This window comes from Hylobates moloch, unplaced genomic scaffold, assembly GCF_009828535.3.
Source record: "Hylobates moloch isolate HMO894 unplaced genomic scaffold, HMol_V3 SCAFFOLD_22, whole genome shotgun sequence".
NCBI lineage: Eukaryota > Metazoa > Chordata > Mammalia > Primates > Hylobatidae > Hylobates > Hylobates moloch.
Window position 1 is genome coordinate 35213522 of NW_026652297.1, and position 20302 is coordinate 35233823.

The 20302-nt window shown below is 41.3% G+C and overlaps 1 protein-coding gene across 8 annotated transcripts in view; it reads left to right on the forward strand.

Moving 5' to 3' along the window:
- Positions 1–20302, forward strand: part of RBPMS (RNA binding protein, mRNA processing factor) — a 182945-nt gene that overhangs the window by 107023 nt on the left and 55620 nt on the right. For all 8 annotated transcript variants that reach the window (XR_004246247.2, XR_004246249.2, XM_032144480.2 and 5 more), the window contains one exon: positions 8292–8442. Coding sequence is in view for 6 of the 8 variants with exons in the window: in XM_032144480.2 (XP_032000371.1) it covers positions 8292–8442 (151 nt within the window). In the remaining 2 variants the exon portion in view is untranslated. The remainder of the gene's footprint in view (positions 1–8291; positions 8443–20302) is intronic.

The following is a 20302-nucleotide window of genomic DNA, read 5'->3' on the forward strand; positions in this document are numbered from 1 at the left end:
CCATTCTCCTGCCTCAGCCTCCCAAGTATCTGGGACTACAGGCGTCCGCCACCACGCCTGGCTAATTTTTTGTATTTTTAGTAGAGACGGGGTTTCACCGTGTTAGCCAGGATGGTCTCGATCTCCTGATCTCGTGATCCACCCGCCTTGGCCTCCCAAAGTGCTGGGATTACAGGCGTGAGCCACTGTGCCCGGCCACCCTCACACATTTCTAAATACCCCTAAAGAGTAGGGGGAAAGGGCAATGAGGAGTACTAACCATGGCTGAGAACTAGGCTTTATGACCCCAAAAGTTCAGTACTAATTATGAATTTCATGATTTATGTAGACAAACCTGTATTACTTCTCAGAGAACCTGACCCAGTTCTCTACCAGCTTCCCATTCCTGTGATCTTTACTCATAGTTTTGTATTTTAAAAATGTTTGAGCGTCACAAGTTTTTACTTGTAACACAGTGATATATTAATAAATGGTAGAAAACTTCTACTGGTTCATTTTTAACTCACCTGCACACTGTTGTCTCTCAGTGAGTCCTGTGCTCTCCACTGTAATAGATTACCCAGATGCGGGTTTGTCTGTGGCCTGTCATGGAGTCATTTCAGGCTCCAACTGAGTGTAACAATTGTTTTCACAGACTCCTGGGGAAACTTTCAGCTATACCTTGCCTAGTTTCTGTTTCTGATATAACCGATTATGATGTCTGTGGCAGAGAAAGCTGACAATACTCAAAAAACTGTAAATATATTTTAACCTTGGACCAATATTTGAGAGCTCAGAATCTCTCTAAAGTATGTATTTACTTCCTAGTTTCTGATGGAAAGGACATGGCTATCAATTTTAAGAAACAATTTATATTCCTAACTTATGTTTTTAACTTGTAAAAAGGCAAAAAAGTCAATTCTTTCTGCTTCATTTCCTTTTCTCCTGTTGAAAGATTTGTGGTCCCCAGGATATTTCCTTTTCTTGTGACCAAAACGCTCTTTGAAAATAGTAGATGGCTTTTATTGTGGCTCATGCGTGTAATCCCAACACTTTGGGAGGCTGAGGCAGGCAGATCACTTGATGTCAAGAGTTCGAGACCAGCCTGACAAACATGGCGAAATCCCGTCTCTACTAGAAATTTAAAAAATCAGCCGGGTGTGGTGATGCACACCTATAATCCCAGCTACTCGGTAGGCTGAGGCATGAGAATTGTTTGAACCCCAAAGGCAGAGAGGTTGTAGTGACCCAAAATCATGCCACTGCACTCCAGCCCGGGTGACAGAGTAAGACTCTGTCTCAAAAAAGATAAACCAGTAGAAGACTTTTATTCTTAGCTCTCTCTAGAAAATGGTTTTGTTGTTGTTGTTTTGTTTTGTTTGTTTGAGATGGAGTCTTGCTCTGTCGCCCAGGCTGGAGTGCAGTGGTGTGATCTCGGCTCACTTGAAGCTCCACCTCCCAGGTTCACACAGTTCTCCTGCCTCAGCCCCAGCCTCCCGAGTAGCTGGGACTACAAGTGCCTGCCACCACTCCTGGCTAATTTTTTGTATTTTTAGTAGAGATGGGGTTTCACCGTGTTAGCCAGGTTGGTCTCGATCACCCGACCTTGTGATCCGCCCGCCTCGGCCTCCCAAAGTGCTGGGATTACAGGCATGAGCCACTGCACCCGGCCACAAGGTTACAGAGGGATAGTAGCAAATTTGACCTTGAGTTTCATTGGCTGTGAGTTTTCATTTGGAGTTGGCCATGGAGGAAGGGGCAGTATAAAGGTTGTTAGAATCAATTGAAGAAGTCTTTCAACTTACTAGAGGGAATCGTATATTATTACTACCTTACTATTTTTATCCTATAGTAAAAGGCAGTTTCCTCTAGTTCAGTACATATGCCTCAGATCTACTGGATCAACAGATCAGAATGGGAGTGTAGGAGGCTCTAGCAGAATCTGATAGGAAGCTCTTAAAGAAGTGACTTGTGGCTGTATCCCGAAGGAGGTAGAGCCTTTGTTTATTTAGAGGCTTCCTTGGAGAGGTTCAGTATCTCAGAAAGTCAAAGCAGGTGGGGAGGGGAGTTAGAATTCTAGATCCTCAGCTTTTAAGTCAGTATTTATAATATGTATTCATAAGTGGGTTAGCAGAAAGATGAATGGGTCAATGAATCAGCTTTCACTTTTGAAATGGTAGAATAGTTTTTACTTGCTATGAATGCATAGGCAAAGTGGAGACAACAAGGATGGGGAGAGACTCCCAATTGAAGACAAACAGAAACAAATGACTCTAACTGTATTACAAATGAATAACACAACCACACTGAAGGTGGGGGGAGTGGGGAAACTAACCCACAAATAATCCAAATAATATACATATTGGCAACATACATTTAGACTAAAGACAAAAAACTGTAAATAAATATAAGTTGTAGTTAATAGACTTTTTATAGTGGTATCGGTTAGCAATTCTGAAACTAATGTGCGTTTTTGTGTTGAGCAAATAAATAAATGTATAGTAGATAATGAGAGCTAGGATTCTCGCTGTTAGAGGAGTTACACATAGGCAAAGGAGAGGGATAGAATTAACCAAGTGGTGTTAGATTGGAATTGGAGCTATCAGTATGAACTTCAATACATCTAAATATATTTTAAATATATTAAAATATTTTTATTAAAATAAAAAAATATTTTAACTATATATGATGCAGAGAAGTAGATCTGAATGTGAGAGCATGTGTGTGTACACAACTGGGACACTTGGAACAGCAAAATAAACAATGACAGTAATGAATTATAAAGCATAGAGCTAAATGTAAGTCTGTAAGTCATTACTGATGTAAATAATTAACAGGGCAGCAGGGAGAGCTTTTCCATGGAGTAGAAAGCTGATACATCACATATAGAAAAGGAGCAATGAAGGCAATCCCAGCTACTCGGGAGGCTGAGGCAGGAGAATTGCTTAAACCCAGGAGGTGGAGGTTGCAGTAAGCCGCTGAGATCATGCCACTGCACTCTAGCCTGAGCGACAGAGCAGGACGCTGTCTGGTGGCAGCGGGGAGGAGCAATGAGATTACTAAAGCACCATTTGGCAGCTACAATATTAACAGTTGCTTCAGGTAATAATTATTAATAGGTGTTAAAACTAGTAGATTTTTTGAAAAACAACATTTATATAGTCTGGAAATATCTGTCTATAAGAAACTAGTTAAAAAGGGAAAACAGCATCTTTGCAATAGAGAAACTTGGCAAATGATCAAAGCTAATATCACTCATAATGGGACAAAAGTGACATAATGTGCCTCTTGATATTATGCACTGTGCAGGACACCCATCTCTGATCTTCCTGCCAAAAAATGCGTAACCTGAATCTAAACCAAAAAAAAAAAAAAAAAAATAGATAAACCCAAATCGAGGGCCACTCTACAAAATAAATAGCTTGTAGTTTTCAAAAATATCAAGCTCATGAAAGGTAAGGACTGAAGAACTCTTTCAGGAGACTAAAGTGATGACAACTAAGTGCTATGTGTGATTCTGGATTAGATCTTGGATCAGGAAAACAAAGAGATGTCCTTGTTTTTAGGAAATCAAACTGAAGTAAAGGGTAAAAGAATAACATGCTTGCTACTTACTTTTAATCAGTTCAGGGGAAACATGGTGTGTGTGTGTGTGTGTGTGTTTGATAAATGTGAAATGCTAACATCTAAGAAATCTGTGCAAAGGGTATATAGGAATTATACTATGTCTGCAATTTTTCTGTAAGTCTGAAATTATTTCAGAATAAAGTTCTTTTTTAAAAGTTAACTAGTTTTTAAAAACATAGCTGGTTGAATGCTGTGTCCCAGCAGGAAATCCCTTATTCCACCTCTCTCCTTTTGTTTTTAATTCTGTATTGGATTTTATAAATTATACATAGTTGTAAAAAGTTCAAATGATGCAAAATTGTACAAAAGCCTGTGCTCTCTCTCACCCCTACCACTAAGTTGACTGCTGTTAACTGGTTGGTTGTCTCATTCTAAACCTTTCTGGACTTACACTGATAGAGAAGTATACATGCACGTGTATATACAGTCTCCTCTACCCCCATACTACCAAACTTTTTTTTTTTTTTTAGACGGAGTCTCGCTCTGTCACCCAGGCTGGAGTGCAGTGGCGCTATCTCAGCTCACTGCAAGCTCCGCCTCCCGGATTCACGCCATTCTCCTGCCTCAGCCTCCCGAGTAGCTGGGACTACAGGCGCCCACCACCGCGCCCAGCTAATTTTTTGTATTTTTAGTAGAGACAGGATTTCACCGTGGTCTCGATCTCCTGACCTCGTGATCCACCCGCCTCGGCCTCCCAAAGTGCTGGGATTACAGGCGTGAGCCACCGTGCCCGGCCCCAAACATTGTTGAGTACCTTTTTTTTTTTTTTTTTTTTTCAGCCTAATCTAGCCATAGACATCTTTCTCAATATGTATATATAACTCTGGTTTGTTTCTAAGCATTTTTTTTCTAAATGAGTCATTCCATTCTCCCTAAAACTCATTGTCAAGGACTGATGGACTAACTTTAGTGTAGAACCATTTGTAACAACACCGGGAGCCTGAAGCTAACAGAATTGAAGTACTCTGTTTATTGTACCAAATAACCAAGACTCTATCAGGTATGAGGGTGCTTTGAAGACCTCAGTGACAGGAATTTGGAGACTTTTTCTCTAGTGAGAGGCTGTTACGGTGACTTAGCTTTGGTCAACACCACTTTCTGTGTCTCTATATAGGCTCAAGGTTGAAATCCTTATAAGAGAAAACAGGTTTTGTAACTTTAGGTTGCAGCTGCCCCTTAAATAGGCAGCTGTGGTCAGAGGAATAACGGCATAGAACACAGACATTGGCCCCTGAGTACCCTTCCCAAAGAAGAAGGCTTAGAGGGCAGTAGCCATCTCATCCCAACTTCTCTTCCCAGGGCTGCTCTAATGATTTCATATCTGATCTGTTCTAGTGTCTTCATTGAGTCTGTCTTCCCTACCATCCCTAGAATTACCGCCAACCACTGTGATTCTCAAATGTGGTCCCTGCACAAACAGCATCAGCATTACCCTGAACTTGTTACAAATCCAAATTTTCAGATTCTATCTCAGAGCTACTGAACCAGAAACTCTAGCAAATCCTCCAAGTTGATGCTGCTAACATCTGAGGGTCACAGACCTACCACATAAAGCTGATCATATTATCCCCCATTTTTAAAACCTAATGGCTCAGCTGAGCACACACTCCAAAGTCTTCAGTCATGGCATAAGAGGTCCTTTGTGATCTCTCTTCAGTCTGCTTGTTCAGCCACCCCACCCCTGCCCCCTCCCACCCCAACACCCTTTCTGCATCCTGTTACAGAGAAATTTGCTGAGCCCTTTCCTGAACTGCACCTGGTGAACTTTGTACTCTTCCATCACTTCCTCTGGTGCCTTCCCTGGCTCCCTGGCATGAAACTGCCCTGGTATACTTTTAAGTATACTGGGTGAACAAGAATACGTTGTTTCTCAGCAGTGTCCTTTTAAAGATCTGGTAGGGAATTCAGCCTCTGTAGATTATATGGAACCTGGATTGGTTGAGCCTGTTGGCTGTCCAGTAGCCAGTCAGATTGGGGTGCTTGTAAGTAACTGTTTATATTCAAATTAATATACTAATATTCAGAAACTCCTTTCTGGTCCATGTAATAAATAGGACACTATTTACATTTGGAAGAGAAAGGTTCTCTGTTCATTGTGAGAACGGTGAATTATGAGCAAGAGAGGAAAAGGTTGCTTTTGAAAGATACAGGTTCACCCTTTCACTTGGCAGTAATCTTATCCTGACAGCATTTAATGTGAAGTAATTGTAGCCAGAGAAGAATCTTAGTAGGCTTTAATTAAAAACACAAGGAATTTTTTTCTCGTCTTCTTCCTCCTATCTGCCTCTTTTTCTTTTTTCCCTCTTCATTTCTGTGTTCTCCCTTCTCCTGCCCCTCTTTTTTCTCCTCTTCATCATCCCTTAACATTTAAAATGTTTTTGGCTTGGCTAATCCCTATGGATGGAAACTTAGCTGAGCAGGATATTGATTACCAAATATGGTATTGCTGCTAAAGATGTTAGAGGAATGTGGCTTGTATTCTAAGCCTCCGGCCTCTGAATAAGCTGCCAAACAAATTAGGTCATTTTAACTTCTGAGCTTTTTTTTTTTTTTTTTTTTAAATAAGGATGCTGGAACTTTGATTTGGAACATGATGTTGATGTTATTTTAGTTCAAATGGGGGAGGGGTATGAAGAAGAGGGCAGGGAGTGGGGGAGACTTAGTTCAGCATGTTTTAGGACTCAAGCCACCAGCCCAGGTTGTGTAAGAGGCAAACACATTATGTGGCGCTTCAGTTGATTCTGGAACACCAGTAAAAGAGCCGAGGCATAGAATTCACATGTGCAGCCTCATTTTCTGAGGCTAGATGCTCTAGACCACAACTAGGTCCCAGGATACTCTTCACGTTATCCCCAGTGGCCTGGGCCACAGGACTCAGGTTAATGTGAGCTCAGGTTTAGGAAAGTTGCTTCTTCACAGGAAGGTTGGTCAAGTTTAGTGCCAGGGAGGACGTCCTGAAGTTGATGGCAAGTTGCTACTATGTGTGTCAGATGGAGTGTGGTGCGAATGAGCAAGTCCTTTCACAGCATACCTGTACGTGACACCCAGGGACTGTGCTTGCCTCCCAGCAGAGACCACAGTTCTTAGGTCCATTCTTGGAAATATTTATTCCGTTGTAATATAAGCTTTGTTAGGGTGGAAGTTGGTCCACCTCAGTGAGGTCCTTTGTGACCTCACCCCAGCCTGCTTCAGAATGCAGCTTTGCTTTTCGTTTTTGTTTTTCCTTATGTACTTTTTCGGCAAAATAATATTGAGGTTTCCCAAATTTAAAAAACAAAAAAACAACACAACATCAGTTAAAGAAAATGTTCTTATGTTTCACAGAACGGGCACTATCTGTTTGCTTTTTGGTGTTGATTAGGTATGCACAAGGGTATTCTCCACATCCCTTTTGCTACTGCCCTCAGTTGGTTTCTTCTCAGAATGAGTGAGTCATGCTCATGAAGACATTCCACCCACTCCAAGACTTCTGGGTCAGGGCTCTGTGGCTTTTGTTAGGCCTCCCTAAGGACCTCTCTTTCCTTCCCCTTCCCCCCTTATTTCCTGTTAATGCCATTACCATCCAGCCACAGGCTCTTCCTTGTATACTTGAAGCTGAGCCTGTGAAGTTCAGAGTTGTCCATCCTGGTCTCTAGAGTAAGAGAGTCTTATTTTTGTGGATATTTCTTTTTTTGAGACAGAGTCTAGCTCTGTCACCCAGGCTGGAGTGCAATGGCGCGATCTTGGCTCACTGCACCCTCTGCCTCACGGGCTCAAGCAGTTCTGCCTCAGCATTCCAAGTAACTGGGATTACAGGTGCATGCCATGACGCCCAGCTAATTTTTTTTTTGTATTTTAGTAGAGATGGGGTTTCACCGTGTTGCCCAGGCTAGTGTTGAACTCCCGAGCTCAGGCAATCCACTCGCCTCAGCCTCCCAAAGTGCTGGGATGACAGGCATGAGCCACAGCGTCCTGCCTGCTCTTATTTTTCTTCAAGCTCATTAGGAAGAATGGTGGCGAGGGGGCAGGGGATGCTTTGGAGCCCTCAGGCCCATGTGTGTACATTCAGAACACTAAATGGCAACTGTGTTCTTAGAAGACTCATTTTCAGGACTCCAGTCCCTTTCTAGACCCCACACCATGAAAACATGGGAACTGAGTGGGTCCTGTGGGTGCACATTTAAAATACACTCTCTTGGGATATCTTTTTGACACGTAGGGTCCAGAATTCATGGTATTGGATGCTTAATAATGAAGGCATTCTTGAATGGTGGAAGGGTTCCAAATAGACTTGTCTTGCCCTAGTGTCTTTCACAGTATCTGTGATTTATTTTACTGAATATAATCTATTTTAGGTAAACTGCAGGAATAGGGTCAAAGGTAACTGAAATTACTGTACATTAAAGTGTGTAACTGTGCTAGGAATTTGCTGGTTCAGATTTTAAACTGAAAAGTTTTTGTGTAAAAAGAAAAGGAATAGTTGAAAATCTGTGTAACTACATTTTTTAACTAAACTAAATCCCACTGACTTTCGGGATACTTTGTGTTGTCATTTTTCATGTAACCTGTGTAAGTAGTAAGAATGAGAGTGGTTGCTGACCTTTTTTCCTGATAGACCAGGGTTTACTGGTGTGTTTATTTTGTCACCATTCCGGTTTGACTCTAAGGAAATGAAAACATCTTCCATTTGTTCTCTGTTTCCAAAGGGCATCCGCTTCGATCCTGAAATTCCGCAAACACTACGACTAGAGTTTGCTAAGGCAAACACGAAGATGGCCAAGAACAAACTCGTAGGGACTCCAAACCCCAGTACTCCTCTGCCCAACACTGTACCTCAGTTCATTGCCAGAGAGCCATGTAAGTCGATCTACTTTTCATTTAAAAATAATAATAACTAAGAACTGTTCATGTGCTGCATGTGAGGTTACACCATGGGACATGGAGCTGGCTGAGTCTTATTTTCCATTTCTGTGAAGAGGTTGCCTAGGCGTTCTTGGTGTCAGAATTCCAAATACAGCAATCTTGTTTTCGATTGGCTGTCCCAAAAGATGGTTCAGCTTGAATAGAACCATAACTTCAGAATTTCATTTGATGTACTACAGATTTCTTTAATGTTATATTGACCATCATGAGTATGCCCCTAGTTGCCTTGGGTATAAACCCTTCATTCCCCCCTGCTCAGACACAAGAGCTGGTTCTCAGCATTTACTTTAATCCATTTGTTGAAGGACATCAGCTCGGTGGCTTTGGAAAAATAGGATATTAAAAGTGAAAGAAGCAGATCTTAGGAATTTGGTTCTATTCAGTTTAGCCATAACTCTAGGGGGAAAAGTAAATACATACAAAGAATTTATATATTGGAACAGTCAGTCTAGCAAACTAATACCAGTAAAACTTTAAGGAAATTTGGGGCTTTCTTTTCCAACTTAATTGGATAAGGACACTGGCTAATTGCTCAAGACGTCTTCTACCCCACATTAATAAGCTTATTTCATTATATGTCCAGACTCCATTTCTGCCTTTCACTGAATAACTTTAAAAGATTGAATTTGCTTTCTCAAGCTCAGTCAGTGGCAGAAGTGGGGCATGAGACAGGCCTTAACTTTTCCTTTCATTGCAGAGCCATATGTGATTTAATATGGCAGGGCATTCAAGGAAACCCAAAAGACTTGGATTCCAAGTTATTTGGAATATTTCTGTCCTGTCGTTTCTGTCCTGTCTGCTTTCTAAACCACACGACTGTGATCTTCCTTCGATAATACATTTTAACTCTTCTTATTGAAATTGAAGGACACGTGGATTCCTTGCTCCCCCCATGTCATGTGCAAGTCAGAGTTCATCAGGTTATCTTTGGAAGTCACAGCCATTCTGTAGTTCAGTCACTCTTGCTACTCATCAGTAGAAACTAATAGATAAGTGTCCCTGAATGTTCTAAAATAAATGTTTCTATGAATCCAGAAAGTCATAATAGATAAAAAAAATTATTTTGTTCTTTCACCTTCTTTGTCCCAGGGAAACTAGAAACTTTTGCTTATTTGGGAAGGAAATCTAAACAAAAGTTACATCTTACAGTGTACTTGTAGTACAGGAGGATATAGGAACATCCTTTACATAATTCTTCATCCTTATAGTATCTAGCTTAATACTTTGTATATTGTATATATTTAATATTTATTATAGTGAGTGGATAAATTGATACTGAAATTGGGCTACTTGTAGAACTATAGATGCATTTGTATGCCTCTTCTCTCTGAAATTTCTTCTCTCTTGATCAAGGCATCAAAAAAGAGTATTTTTAGGATGCCTGATATAGTAAAAATAACTTAAAGTAATTCTTTGCCTTTTTAGTGAATTTGCCAGCCTCAGATCTCAAAGATCTTTGAAAAGATTAATTCAGGCAGAGAATGTAATGCTGCTGATACTTAACTTTACATTTTCAGTTCTTTGCTGAATGCTCTTTTTAACAGGACCACAAAACTTTTTCTGAATTTCCTACAACAGCCCTGTGAAATAGGTAGCCAGGAAGGTTGTAGCCAGGTTACGACATGCTATATACAAAAGCAACAAATAGGAACTAACTGGACATTCACAAGTCCCTGAAGTTAGAGGAGAGCATAGAAACCGAGCTTAGAACGCTTTTCTGGCAAGCTCTGCTCACCTCCCTTCCCAGCATACAGAACAGTGCAAAAATGGCCAGATAGTTTCCATGACAGGGTAAAAACTTGCCCAGCTGTTCACAGCAACACAAATTTGAAGTTTAAAAAAAAAAAAATCCAAGCAGCCAGCAGTGTATTCTTGAGGAAAATAAAAGTCAGCATGATTTATCTTAATATAGCTCATTTTTACGACACAGCGTCTTGAGGAGAGCAAGTCCACTATGGCTCAGCTCAACCTTATTATCCATTGCCATTCCCTCTGGGAACTGTGAACTTGCCCGTCACATACAACTTGCTTACCTGGAAGCATACGGCAAGACTAAAACACTGTATTGGGTCTACATGGACAAACCCGCTTGCATTGTACTCAGAATTGGTACTCAAGGTGGTCAGTTTAACTGCTTATCAGGTGTAGACTATAATGGAATTGGAGAATTTGAGGATTGGAAAGGCCCTGAAGGCTAGTCTTTGTTGTAGGCCATAGAGGTTTTTTATAAATGTTTCTTTTGGTTAATGTTTTTATATGGTAGTGGCTGAAAAGCACTCGTTGCCATCACTAAGGGAAGAATGTTCTGTGGTTTGATTATACAACACACATACACTTGAACTCTCAATTCTCCATAAATATATGAACTTAATGAACTTAAACGAGCACCCAGTGTGCTAGACTCTGGAGAAGAAGGAAATTGGTTGCTGCCTTAAAAGAGCTGTCATTCCGGGAGGTGATGGTGGTCAGAGTTGTCAGAAAAACTTGGCCCCATATGAAGGACATATAAGAGATTCTGCAGCTTAGTTGAGATTGCCCCCGAATCAGACTGCCATATTTGCTGAGCACCTGCTGTATTTGTGCCAGGGATGAAGAGTGAGAAAACCAGGTGTTGCAACTTAGCTGGGTAGATGGTGGCCTGCTGTGGAGAACTTTGGCTTCAGGCTAGAAGACGTCACTGAGAATCCTGTCAATAATTCTGCCAATTATTGACAAGCTTTGTGACCTTTAAGAGAAAAAAATTTTTTAACTTAGTGGTGCTCCTATTCTCTCAGCTATAAAATAGGAATAATACTTTCTGATTGTTAGGAGAGGTAAATAAAACAATATCCCAGGATTGGGCTGAGGATTAAATAGATAACAGTGTATGTAAAGTACTAGGCAAATGTAAAGTACAATAATAATTTGTTAATAAAAAGCATTAGGTTGCCTTTCTTTCCTAATAGTTACAGCAGATATTGATCTTCTGAGTTGTCATCACAGTTTGAGTGTAGCCAATTGTCTTTGCAAGTTAGGAGAAAGGATGAGTGAAATTGACATACAATTTCAAGAAAATAATGTATCTACCTGCCTAAATTTTTAGATAGGTAGTATATCTACCTGCCTAAATTAATAGAATTGATCATTAATTTGAGCTTTTCTTTCTCTTTCTTGCATGTAATAAAGTTGGAAAAGAACTGTGAGCGGGAGTTAAGAGAGGAGGAAAAATTATAAATTACATTAAATTCTCTTAGATTGTGCATTAGGTTGTACAGGAATGTAGTATTCTATAATAAGAACTCTGCTTTGGAGATGAAGAAAGAGTAAGTCACTGTTACTGATTTTTATTTTTCTCGTCTGTAAAGTGATGATGCTGTGTGCCTGATGCTCTCCTAAGCATTTTTATGTGAATTATCTCATTTGATTCTCAATAGCACTTATTTTCCAGTTGAAGAAACTGAGGCCTGGGAAAGTCTAGTAACTTTCCTGAGGTAACACTGTCAGTAAGTGTGATGGCTGAATAGTGTCCCCCAGAATTCATATGATGAAGTCTCTGTTCCTAGTACCTCAAAATGTAACCATATTTGGAGATAAGATTTTTAAAGAGATGGTTAAGTTCAAATGGGGCCCTTAGGGGTGGAGCCCTAATCCATTGTGATTGCTATCCATATAAGAAGAAAAAGAGACACCAGGTATGTATACACACGGAGGAAGGGCCGTGTGAGGACAGAGGACAAAGCAGCCATCTGCAAGCCAAGGAGAGAGAGACCTCAGGAGAAACCAACCCTACAGACACCTCTAGACTGGCCTCTAGAACTGTGAGGAAATAAATATTTGTTGTTTAAGCCACTCACTCTGTGGTATTCACTATGGCAGCCCTAGCAATACAATACATCAAGTGATAGAGCCTAGACTTAAATTCTAGACTTTCTGTCATTTACTAGTTTTGTAAGTTTGGTTTAGTTACCTAACCTCTCTGTGTCTCAGTTTTCTCAGCTACACAACGGCAATAATTAGGGCCACAGAGTCAGTACGCAGTGACTGTTAGTGTGCATGTGTAAAAATGGGTACATTCAGGTGCCTTTTGTCCCTCATAATTAAAAGACCTATAGTTTTTCTGCGTTTGTATACTCAGCATCTCACATCTAGAAATACGTAATGGACTTTTTTTTGGTAACATACCATAGTTTTATTTTTATGTTTTTTCAATTGATCATAATTTTCTTATTCCCAGCAAGTGTGGAGAGAGGTGCCCTTCAAAGTACGTTTTAAACTTACAGTGTTACTGAGGTCTGATTGGGATGTGATAAAATGCACATATTTAAGATGGCTCATTTGGTTAGTTTGTCATAATACATATGAAATTAATTGCATAAATGTTCTCGATGAGTTTATACTCTTTGCAATATACCTTATTATAATAGTGCCCTTAAAGGTGGAGGGATTCAACACTTAATAGAGCCTTTACGCAGTTTAGACAGATCCTGTCCTTTCGATTCAGTTTTTATGAAGCAGATATCAAAAGGCTCCAGAACTCTGCAGTAATGAAGATTCCTGTACTCCAGCTCCAAGGAGTCTGGTTCTGCAGGTCTGGGCTAGGATGTAGGCTCTGTGTTTTTTAAAAATATTAATTGTTCTTATTTTCCTCCCCTCTAAGCTTTTAAAAGCTCTTTGGGTAGTTTTGATGCACAGTTGAGAGTCACTGATAAATCAAGTAATTTTTAAAGTTAAATTCTCCTTCCTACTTTCATATTCTTCTCCTTTGCCCCTGCACCTTTCTTCCCTCCTCCCTTCCCTCTCAGACAAAAGCTTGCTCTGTTAAATTAGTACTCTTAGATACCTGATCAGCACATAACGTTTTGGTGACTAATCAGATTACTTCCTTGTTTACCTGCCACGTCCCTGGAAGTTCCCATTTAACAAGTAACAACCTACGCTAACTGGAAGTGAGTTCTCTGTCTCATGTCTGAAGAGACCCTGTGAAGGTTCAGGAGAGCCTGTAAAGTATCTCACACATTCCCTCCCAGAGACAACACTGAGCAAATAGGAAATCTCTTAATATTCATCTCTGCGGGACGAGGTCATCCAGGGCCTATCTAAAGCTTCCTGTGTCGCATGGAACAGAGCCCTGGTGCCTGCATTTTTTTCCAAGGCAGCAGTGCGTGGCATGCACAATTAGAAAGACTGGCAGATGTCTTGTCAGTTTCACGCCTGCTCTCCAGCGGCATTGTTTATGAAGACTGACTGGGCAGGAGGAATACCTAATCAATCTGGGCAGAAGGAAGGGACACAAGGGAATGACTAAAAGTTGCAGGTGTTCTGAAGGCAAGACTTTCTATTTCATTTTTTTCTGATAACCAAAATCCTACATGCTTCTCAGAAGAAAAATTTTCAGGCAGTCCAGCAAAAAATAAAAGTCACTAAATTCTACTACCCAGAGACAGTCACTATTAACACTTTGGTGCTTATCCTTACACACCTTTTAATATGCACGTAATAAAATGTATCTCTTTCTGCATTTTGCATTTTGAAATCATTTAACTTACCCCTTTATCTTTAGAACAACGTTTTGCTGCAAGTGAGACTAAGTGGCTCAGTAGGGCCGAAAATAATACCTGGGCTGTCACAAAACATCACCTCAGTCTCTGCTGCCGTTGCTGTAGAGCACTGTGTATTCATGTGGCACAGATACGCTTGCTAGAATCAGAGCAAGAGGAATAGTGGCAGAGAGAAGTCTCTCTTAACTCTCTGATGTCTCAAGTAAACCCAAACCAGCTCCTGAGCTGCTTGAATTCTGGCATTTGATTGAATGATTCATAGGCCTTTATTTAATGGATGGGAAGAAAGGAAATGTTTATTGAGCAACTACTCTGTTTCCTTAAGAATTATATGTAAAATACCTATTTTACCCCTAAGGAGTCTGAAACTCAAGAGTTTGAGTAACTTTCCCAAAGTCACAGCTCATTTTAAGGCCTGCTTGGCTCTAAAACTCATTGCTAGTCTCACATCACCACACTGCCTTTTTTTTTTTTTCCAGTTATGTTTTTATTATTTACCTCCCGACGTGCTCCCCCTCCTGCCCTTCAACATTGCCTACCTTACGGTCCATTTCTTGATTGATTGGCAGGGTTTGGCTCTGTCTCCCAGGCAGGAGTTCAGTGGCACAATCATGGCTCCCTGCAGCCTTGACCTCCTCTCAAGTAATCCTTCCACTTCAGCCTTCCAAATAACTGGGACTACAGGTGCGTGCCACCACACCCAGCTAAATCTTTATTTTTTGTAGAGATGGGGTTTCACCACATTGGCCAGGCTGGTCTCCTGGGCTCAAGCAATCCACCTGCCTTGGCCTCCCAAAGTTCTGGGATTACAGGTGTGAGCCATGACTCACTTCTTTTTGAAGTAGCACATGGGTGCTGACAGCTATAGTTCTTTCGAAGATAATTCCTTAGAAGGGGCTTTAAACTCACTCAGACCTTTGAAAATGCACTTACTAAAGACGTATTATATAAAGTAAGGATTTCAGGGCTGGTCAGCTACTTACTGAAAAAAGTCAAGGCCGGGCGTGGTGGCTCACACCTGTAATCCCAGCACTTTGGGAGGCCGAGGTGATCTCAGGTGATCAGGAGGTCAGGAGTTTGAGACCACCCTGGCCAACATGGTGAAACCCCCTGCCTCTACTAAAAATACAAAAATTAACTAGGCGTGGCAGCGCTCACCTGTAATCTCAGCTACTCCGGAGGCTGAGGCGGAGAATCATTTGAACCCAGGAGGCAGAGGTTGCAGTGAGCTGAGATGGTGCCACTGCACCCCAGCCTGGGTGACAGAGCGAGACTCTGCCTCAAAATAAAACAAAAAATCAAGCTTCAGACTGGGCTTGGTGGATCATTCCTGTAATCCTAGCACTTTGGGAGGCCAAGGCAGGCGGGTTGCCTGAGCTCAGGAGTTCGAGATCAACGTGGGCAACATGGCGAAACCCTGTCTCTTTAAAAAAAAAAAAAAAAAAAAAAATATATATATATATATATACACAAAAAAAAAATTAGCTGGGCATGGTGGTGTGCACCTGTAATCCCAGCTACTCAGGAGGCTGAAGTATGAGAATTGCTTGAACCTGGGAGGCAGAGGTTGCAGTGAGCTGAGATCACACCATTGCTCTCCAGCCTGGGCAACAGAGTGAGACTCTGTCTCAAAAAAAAATCAGGCTTCAGTATAATTCAGTAGCATCAAATTTGATGGCCAAGGGGCATTAACTGTAAAATGTTAGCTGAAGCTAAACCACCAGATCGTTTATATTTAGTTTTGGTGTACTTTGTTCTCTCTGGGAAAACTAAAACTAACATAGATTGTCTTACATGATACTGGGTTGGTTATTCAGGGAGATAAGATTTTCAGTCCATGTTAAGAGAACATGCCTCAAGTCAGTCAGTCTCTCTCTCTGTTTTTGGAGATTGGGCCTTGCTATGTCACCCATGCTGGCCTAAAAGTCCTGGGTTCAAGCAATCCTCATGCCTCAGCCTCACCAGTAGCTGGGAGTACAAGCACATACCATACCACCTTGCCTGGCGTTTCTTCATGTATTTCCTTTTCGATTATTTTTTATTTTTGTTTACTTATTTGTTTGTGTATGCTTTTTTGTTTTTGTTTATTTTATACATATATATCTATGCATTTATACATACTATATAAAAATACAGCATATGGCAGGTTTTTTGGTTTGATTTAGTTTAGATAAAACATGGCCATACTATTCTTAACATGAGTTCTCACCTCATGGACCCCTTTCCATCCAGGACTATGTATCCAGAGCATTGTTTTTTTTGTTGTTTGGGTTTTTGTTGTTGTTGTTTTTGAGGTTAGGTCTTGCTCTTTGACCCAGGCTGGAGTACAGTGGTGCAATCATACAGTCATATGTCATCACTTCAGTCTCCAACTCCTGGGCTGAAGCCCGAGTGATCCTCCTGCCTCAGCCTTCTGGCTAGTTTAAAAAAAAAAAATTTGTAGAGACGGGATCTCGCTATGTCGCTAACTTCTGGGCCTTCTCGCTAGGCCTCCCAAAGTGCTGAGATTACAGGCAAGAGCCACTGCACCTGGCCACTGACCATACTATACTTACACAAATTCTCACCGTGAACACCTTTCTATCCAGGTAGATTTCATCAAGACTGCCTCCTTAAGCTCTAGGAAACTGTGTTGAAGAGACAGGCATAAGAGCAGAACTCCATACGATCTCTTCTGTGTAGATGGAGGAGTTCAGTTAGTGGTAAATAAAAAGGGGAAGGGGCCTGCCCTGAAGTTTCTTCTTGATATCACCCGAAATGCTACTGGGTGGGTACATTTGGAGGTACACTTAGAAAGGCAGCCTTCCCACCCACCCCACCCTGAGATTTTGGGAAGAGGTGGTAGTGAGGGCACCCGTCATTATTTCACCCCTTTTTCTTGCCTCCAGTCTTTGCTGGTGAGGGATAGGAGTCTCAGCGTGAAGAAGAGGTTGTAGGGAGAAAGTAATGCAGAGTCTTGGGGCAGTCAGAGCCATCGGGTGATAGCAAAAGAAAGAGGCCAGGAAGTGAGACACAGAGGAGAAAGACTTCAGACTGTGGCATCCGAGCCACAGCACCCAGCTGAATTTCTGTTTCTTTATTAAATCATTGAACAGCTGTAAACAAATAACAAGAACTCAGGGGCTGGGCGCGGTAGCTCATGCCTGAAATCCCAGCACTTTGGGAGGCCGAGGCAGGTAGATCATGAGGTCAGGAGATCGAGACCATCCTGGCTAACACGGTGAAACCCCGTCTCTACTAAAAATACAAAAAATTAGCCGGGAGTGGTGGCAGGCGCCTGTGGTCCCAGCTACTTGGGAGGCTGAGGCAGGAGAATGATGTGAACCCAGAGGCGGAGCTTTCAGTGAGCCGAGATCACGCCACTGCACTCCAGCCTGGGCAACAGAGCGAGACTCCATCTCAAAATCAATCAATCAATCAGTCAATCAATCAGGGACTCGAATCTCCTTGGATATCACAGAATTCTATTGTAATGCAAATGATTGCCCCAACTTTTGTTTTATAAACTCCAATTATTCATTATATTCTTAGAGATGAAAGAGTAAAGGGAGTTGATTTACTGGGACAATCCAAAAGAAATACAAACTTAATTATTTGAAGACCATTGCTCACCTCACTTGCTTATTGTGAAGGAAGGTGTTTCTTACATTGTTGATGCAGGCTCCCTTTTACTTCCCTTTTGTAATCCTCAAAGAACGATCTTTTCTTTTACAGTATGGCAGTTCTCAAAAGCATGGCCCATGCACCCCTTGTTGGTCTCTGAGATTCCTTAAGGGAGTACATGAGGCCTATATTATTTTCACAAAAATAGTTTGCCTTTCTCGTGTAGTAGTGGACATAACTACTGGCACCTTAAAGCATATCAAGACAGTGGCACCAAAATACATTAGTAATCATTTACCAATGTGAGCATTAGTAAAAAGTGTGCAGCAGTAAAGTGTGCATCTTCACTCCTGCACACTTTAAGAAAAAAGCCAATTTTCCCTAAGAATGTTTTTGATAAACAGGTAAAAATTAATGTTATTTCACCTCAGCTCTTCAGTGCAAGTCGTTTTATGATTAAGTGTGACAGAATGGGGAGTGTACATAAAGCTGTTCTGTAGTTGTTGAAGGTATGAAGTAAATGGCTGCTTCCTTTAATCCATTTTTACTTGACACTCATAAACTATGGTTATTCAGACTTGGATTTTGGCTGACATTTTCTTGAAAAATTGTGAGATGTGCCTGTCACTCCACGGAAAATGACAGTTTTTCTTCCAAATAATAAAATTCTAGCTTTAAGGCAAAAATTAGAATTTTTGAAAACTTTACCACCATGATTTTGACAGCTTCCCAACAGATTGGTGGTGATGTTAATGAGTTTTTCTTTTTTAATTGAGATTGAGTGTCACTCTGTCACCCAGGCGAGAGTTCAGTGGCTTGATCTCGGCTCACTGCAACCTCCATCTCAGCTTTCCCAGTAGCTGGGACTGCGGGTGCGAGCCACCATGCCGGGCTTTTTTTTTTTTTAATGTATAGGCGGGGTTTCTCCATGTTGGCCATGCTGGTCTCAAACTCCTGACCTCAAGTGATCCACCCACCTTGGCCTCCCATAGTGCTGGGATTACAGGTGTGAACCACCACTCCTGGCCATATTAATGAATTTTTAAATTGCACAATGAAATGAGTCAACATTTAGAAGATCCACATAACTCATTGAACCATTATCTTCCAAATGACCAATGTATTATATTCCAAAATCATGCATGGGTAAATGTCCGTATGAAATGGAACAATGGATTTTTTAAAATTTTTTTTAGTTTTTACTTTTTATTAGAGACCATGTCTCACTCTGTTGCCCAGTGGTTCGATCATAGCCTCAAACTCCTCCCAGGGTCAAACGATCCTCTCTCCTCAGCCTCCAGGGTAGCTGGGACTACGGGTGTGTGCCTCCAGACTCAGCTAATTTTTTAACATTTTGTACAGATGGGGTCTTGCTTTGTTGCCCAGGCTAGTATCAAGCTCCTGGGGTCAAGCCATCCTCCTGTCTTAGCCTCCCAAAGTGCTGGGACAGCAGGTGTGAGCCACCACACCAGGCCAGGACAATGGATTTTAATGGAACATAATAGGAAAGCTCATTGATAAGGTTTCAGATTCCATAATCCAAGACATCTTTAATAACCACCCCTTAATAAGTGTTGGTGTAATAGCAGAGAAGAATATCCAGTTACCTGTAAAGGGTATTGAAATATTACTCCTTTGACCAGCTAGATGCATATCTCTGTGAGACTGTATTTTTTTCATATACTGGAGCCAATACAATATGTTACAATAGATTTAATTTGAGGCAGATATAAGAAACCAGTTGTCTTCTATTAAACTAGATACTAAAGAGATTTGCAAATATGTACAACTAAAGTTTTATCTTTTTTTTCTAAATATGTAGATTTCATTAAAATATCTTATTTGTAGTAATAGGTAAAATATCTTATTTTTAAAAACATGAATTAATAAACTTTTTTTGTTTTTTAAGAGATGGGGGTCTTACTTTGTTCTTCAGGCTGGAGTGCAGTGATGCCATCACAGCTCACTGCAGCCTCCAACTCCTGGGCTTAAGTGATCCTCCTGCCTCAGCCTCCTGAGTAGCTGGTACTACAGGCACGCACCACCTTGCCTGTCTAATTTTCTAGTTTTTTGTAGAGACGGGGCCTCGCTTTGTTGCCCAGGCTGGTCTTGAGTTCAAGTAATCTACCTCAGCCTCCCACCTCAGCTCCCAAAGCTGAGGCTCCCACCTCAGCCTCCCAAAGTATTGCCATTATAAGCCTGAGGCACCATACCTGGCCACTTACCTTTTTTAACTTCAAAAGTTTATAATATGGTAAAAAACCACACAAAAGTTCTTTTAGGCTTGATCATTTTTACGTGTGTAAAGGTGTCCTAAAACCAAAGTTTAAAAACTTCTGGTCCTAATCATTTAACATTTTTTTGGCCAGGCACAGTGGCTCACACCTGTAATTGCAGCACTTTGGGAGGCCGAGAGGGCGGATTACTTGAGGTCAGTAGTTCGAGACCAGCCTGGCCAACATGGTGAAACCCCATCATTACTAAGAATACAAAAATTAGCCGGCTATGGTGGTGGGTGGGGCGCCTGTAATTCCAGCTCCTCAGGAATCTGAGGCAGGAGAATTGCCTGAACCCAGGAGGGAGAGGTTGCAGTGAGCTGAGATCGTGCCACTGTACTCCAGCCTGGGGGACAGAGTGAGTGAAACTGTATCTCA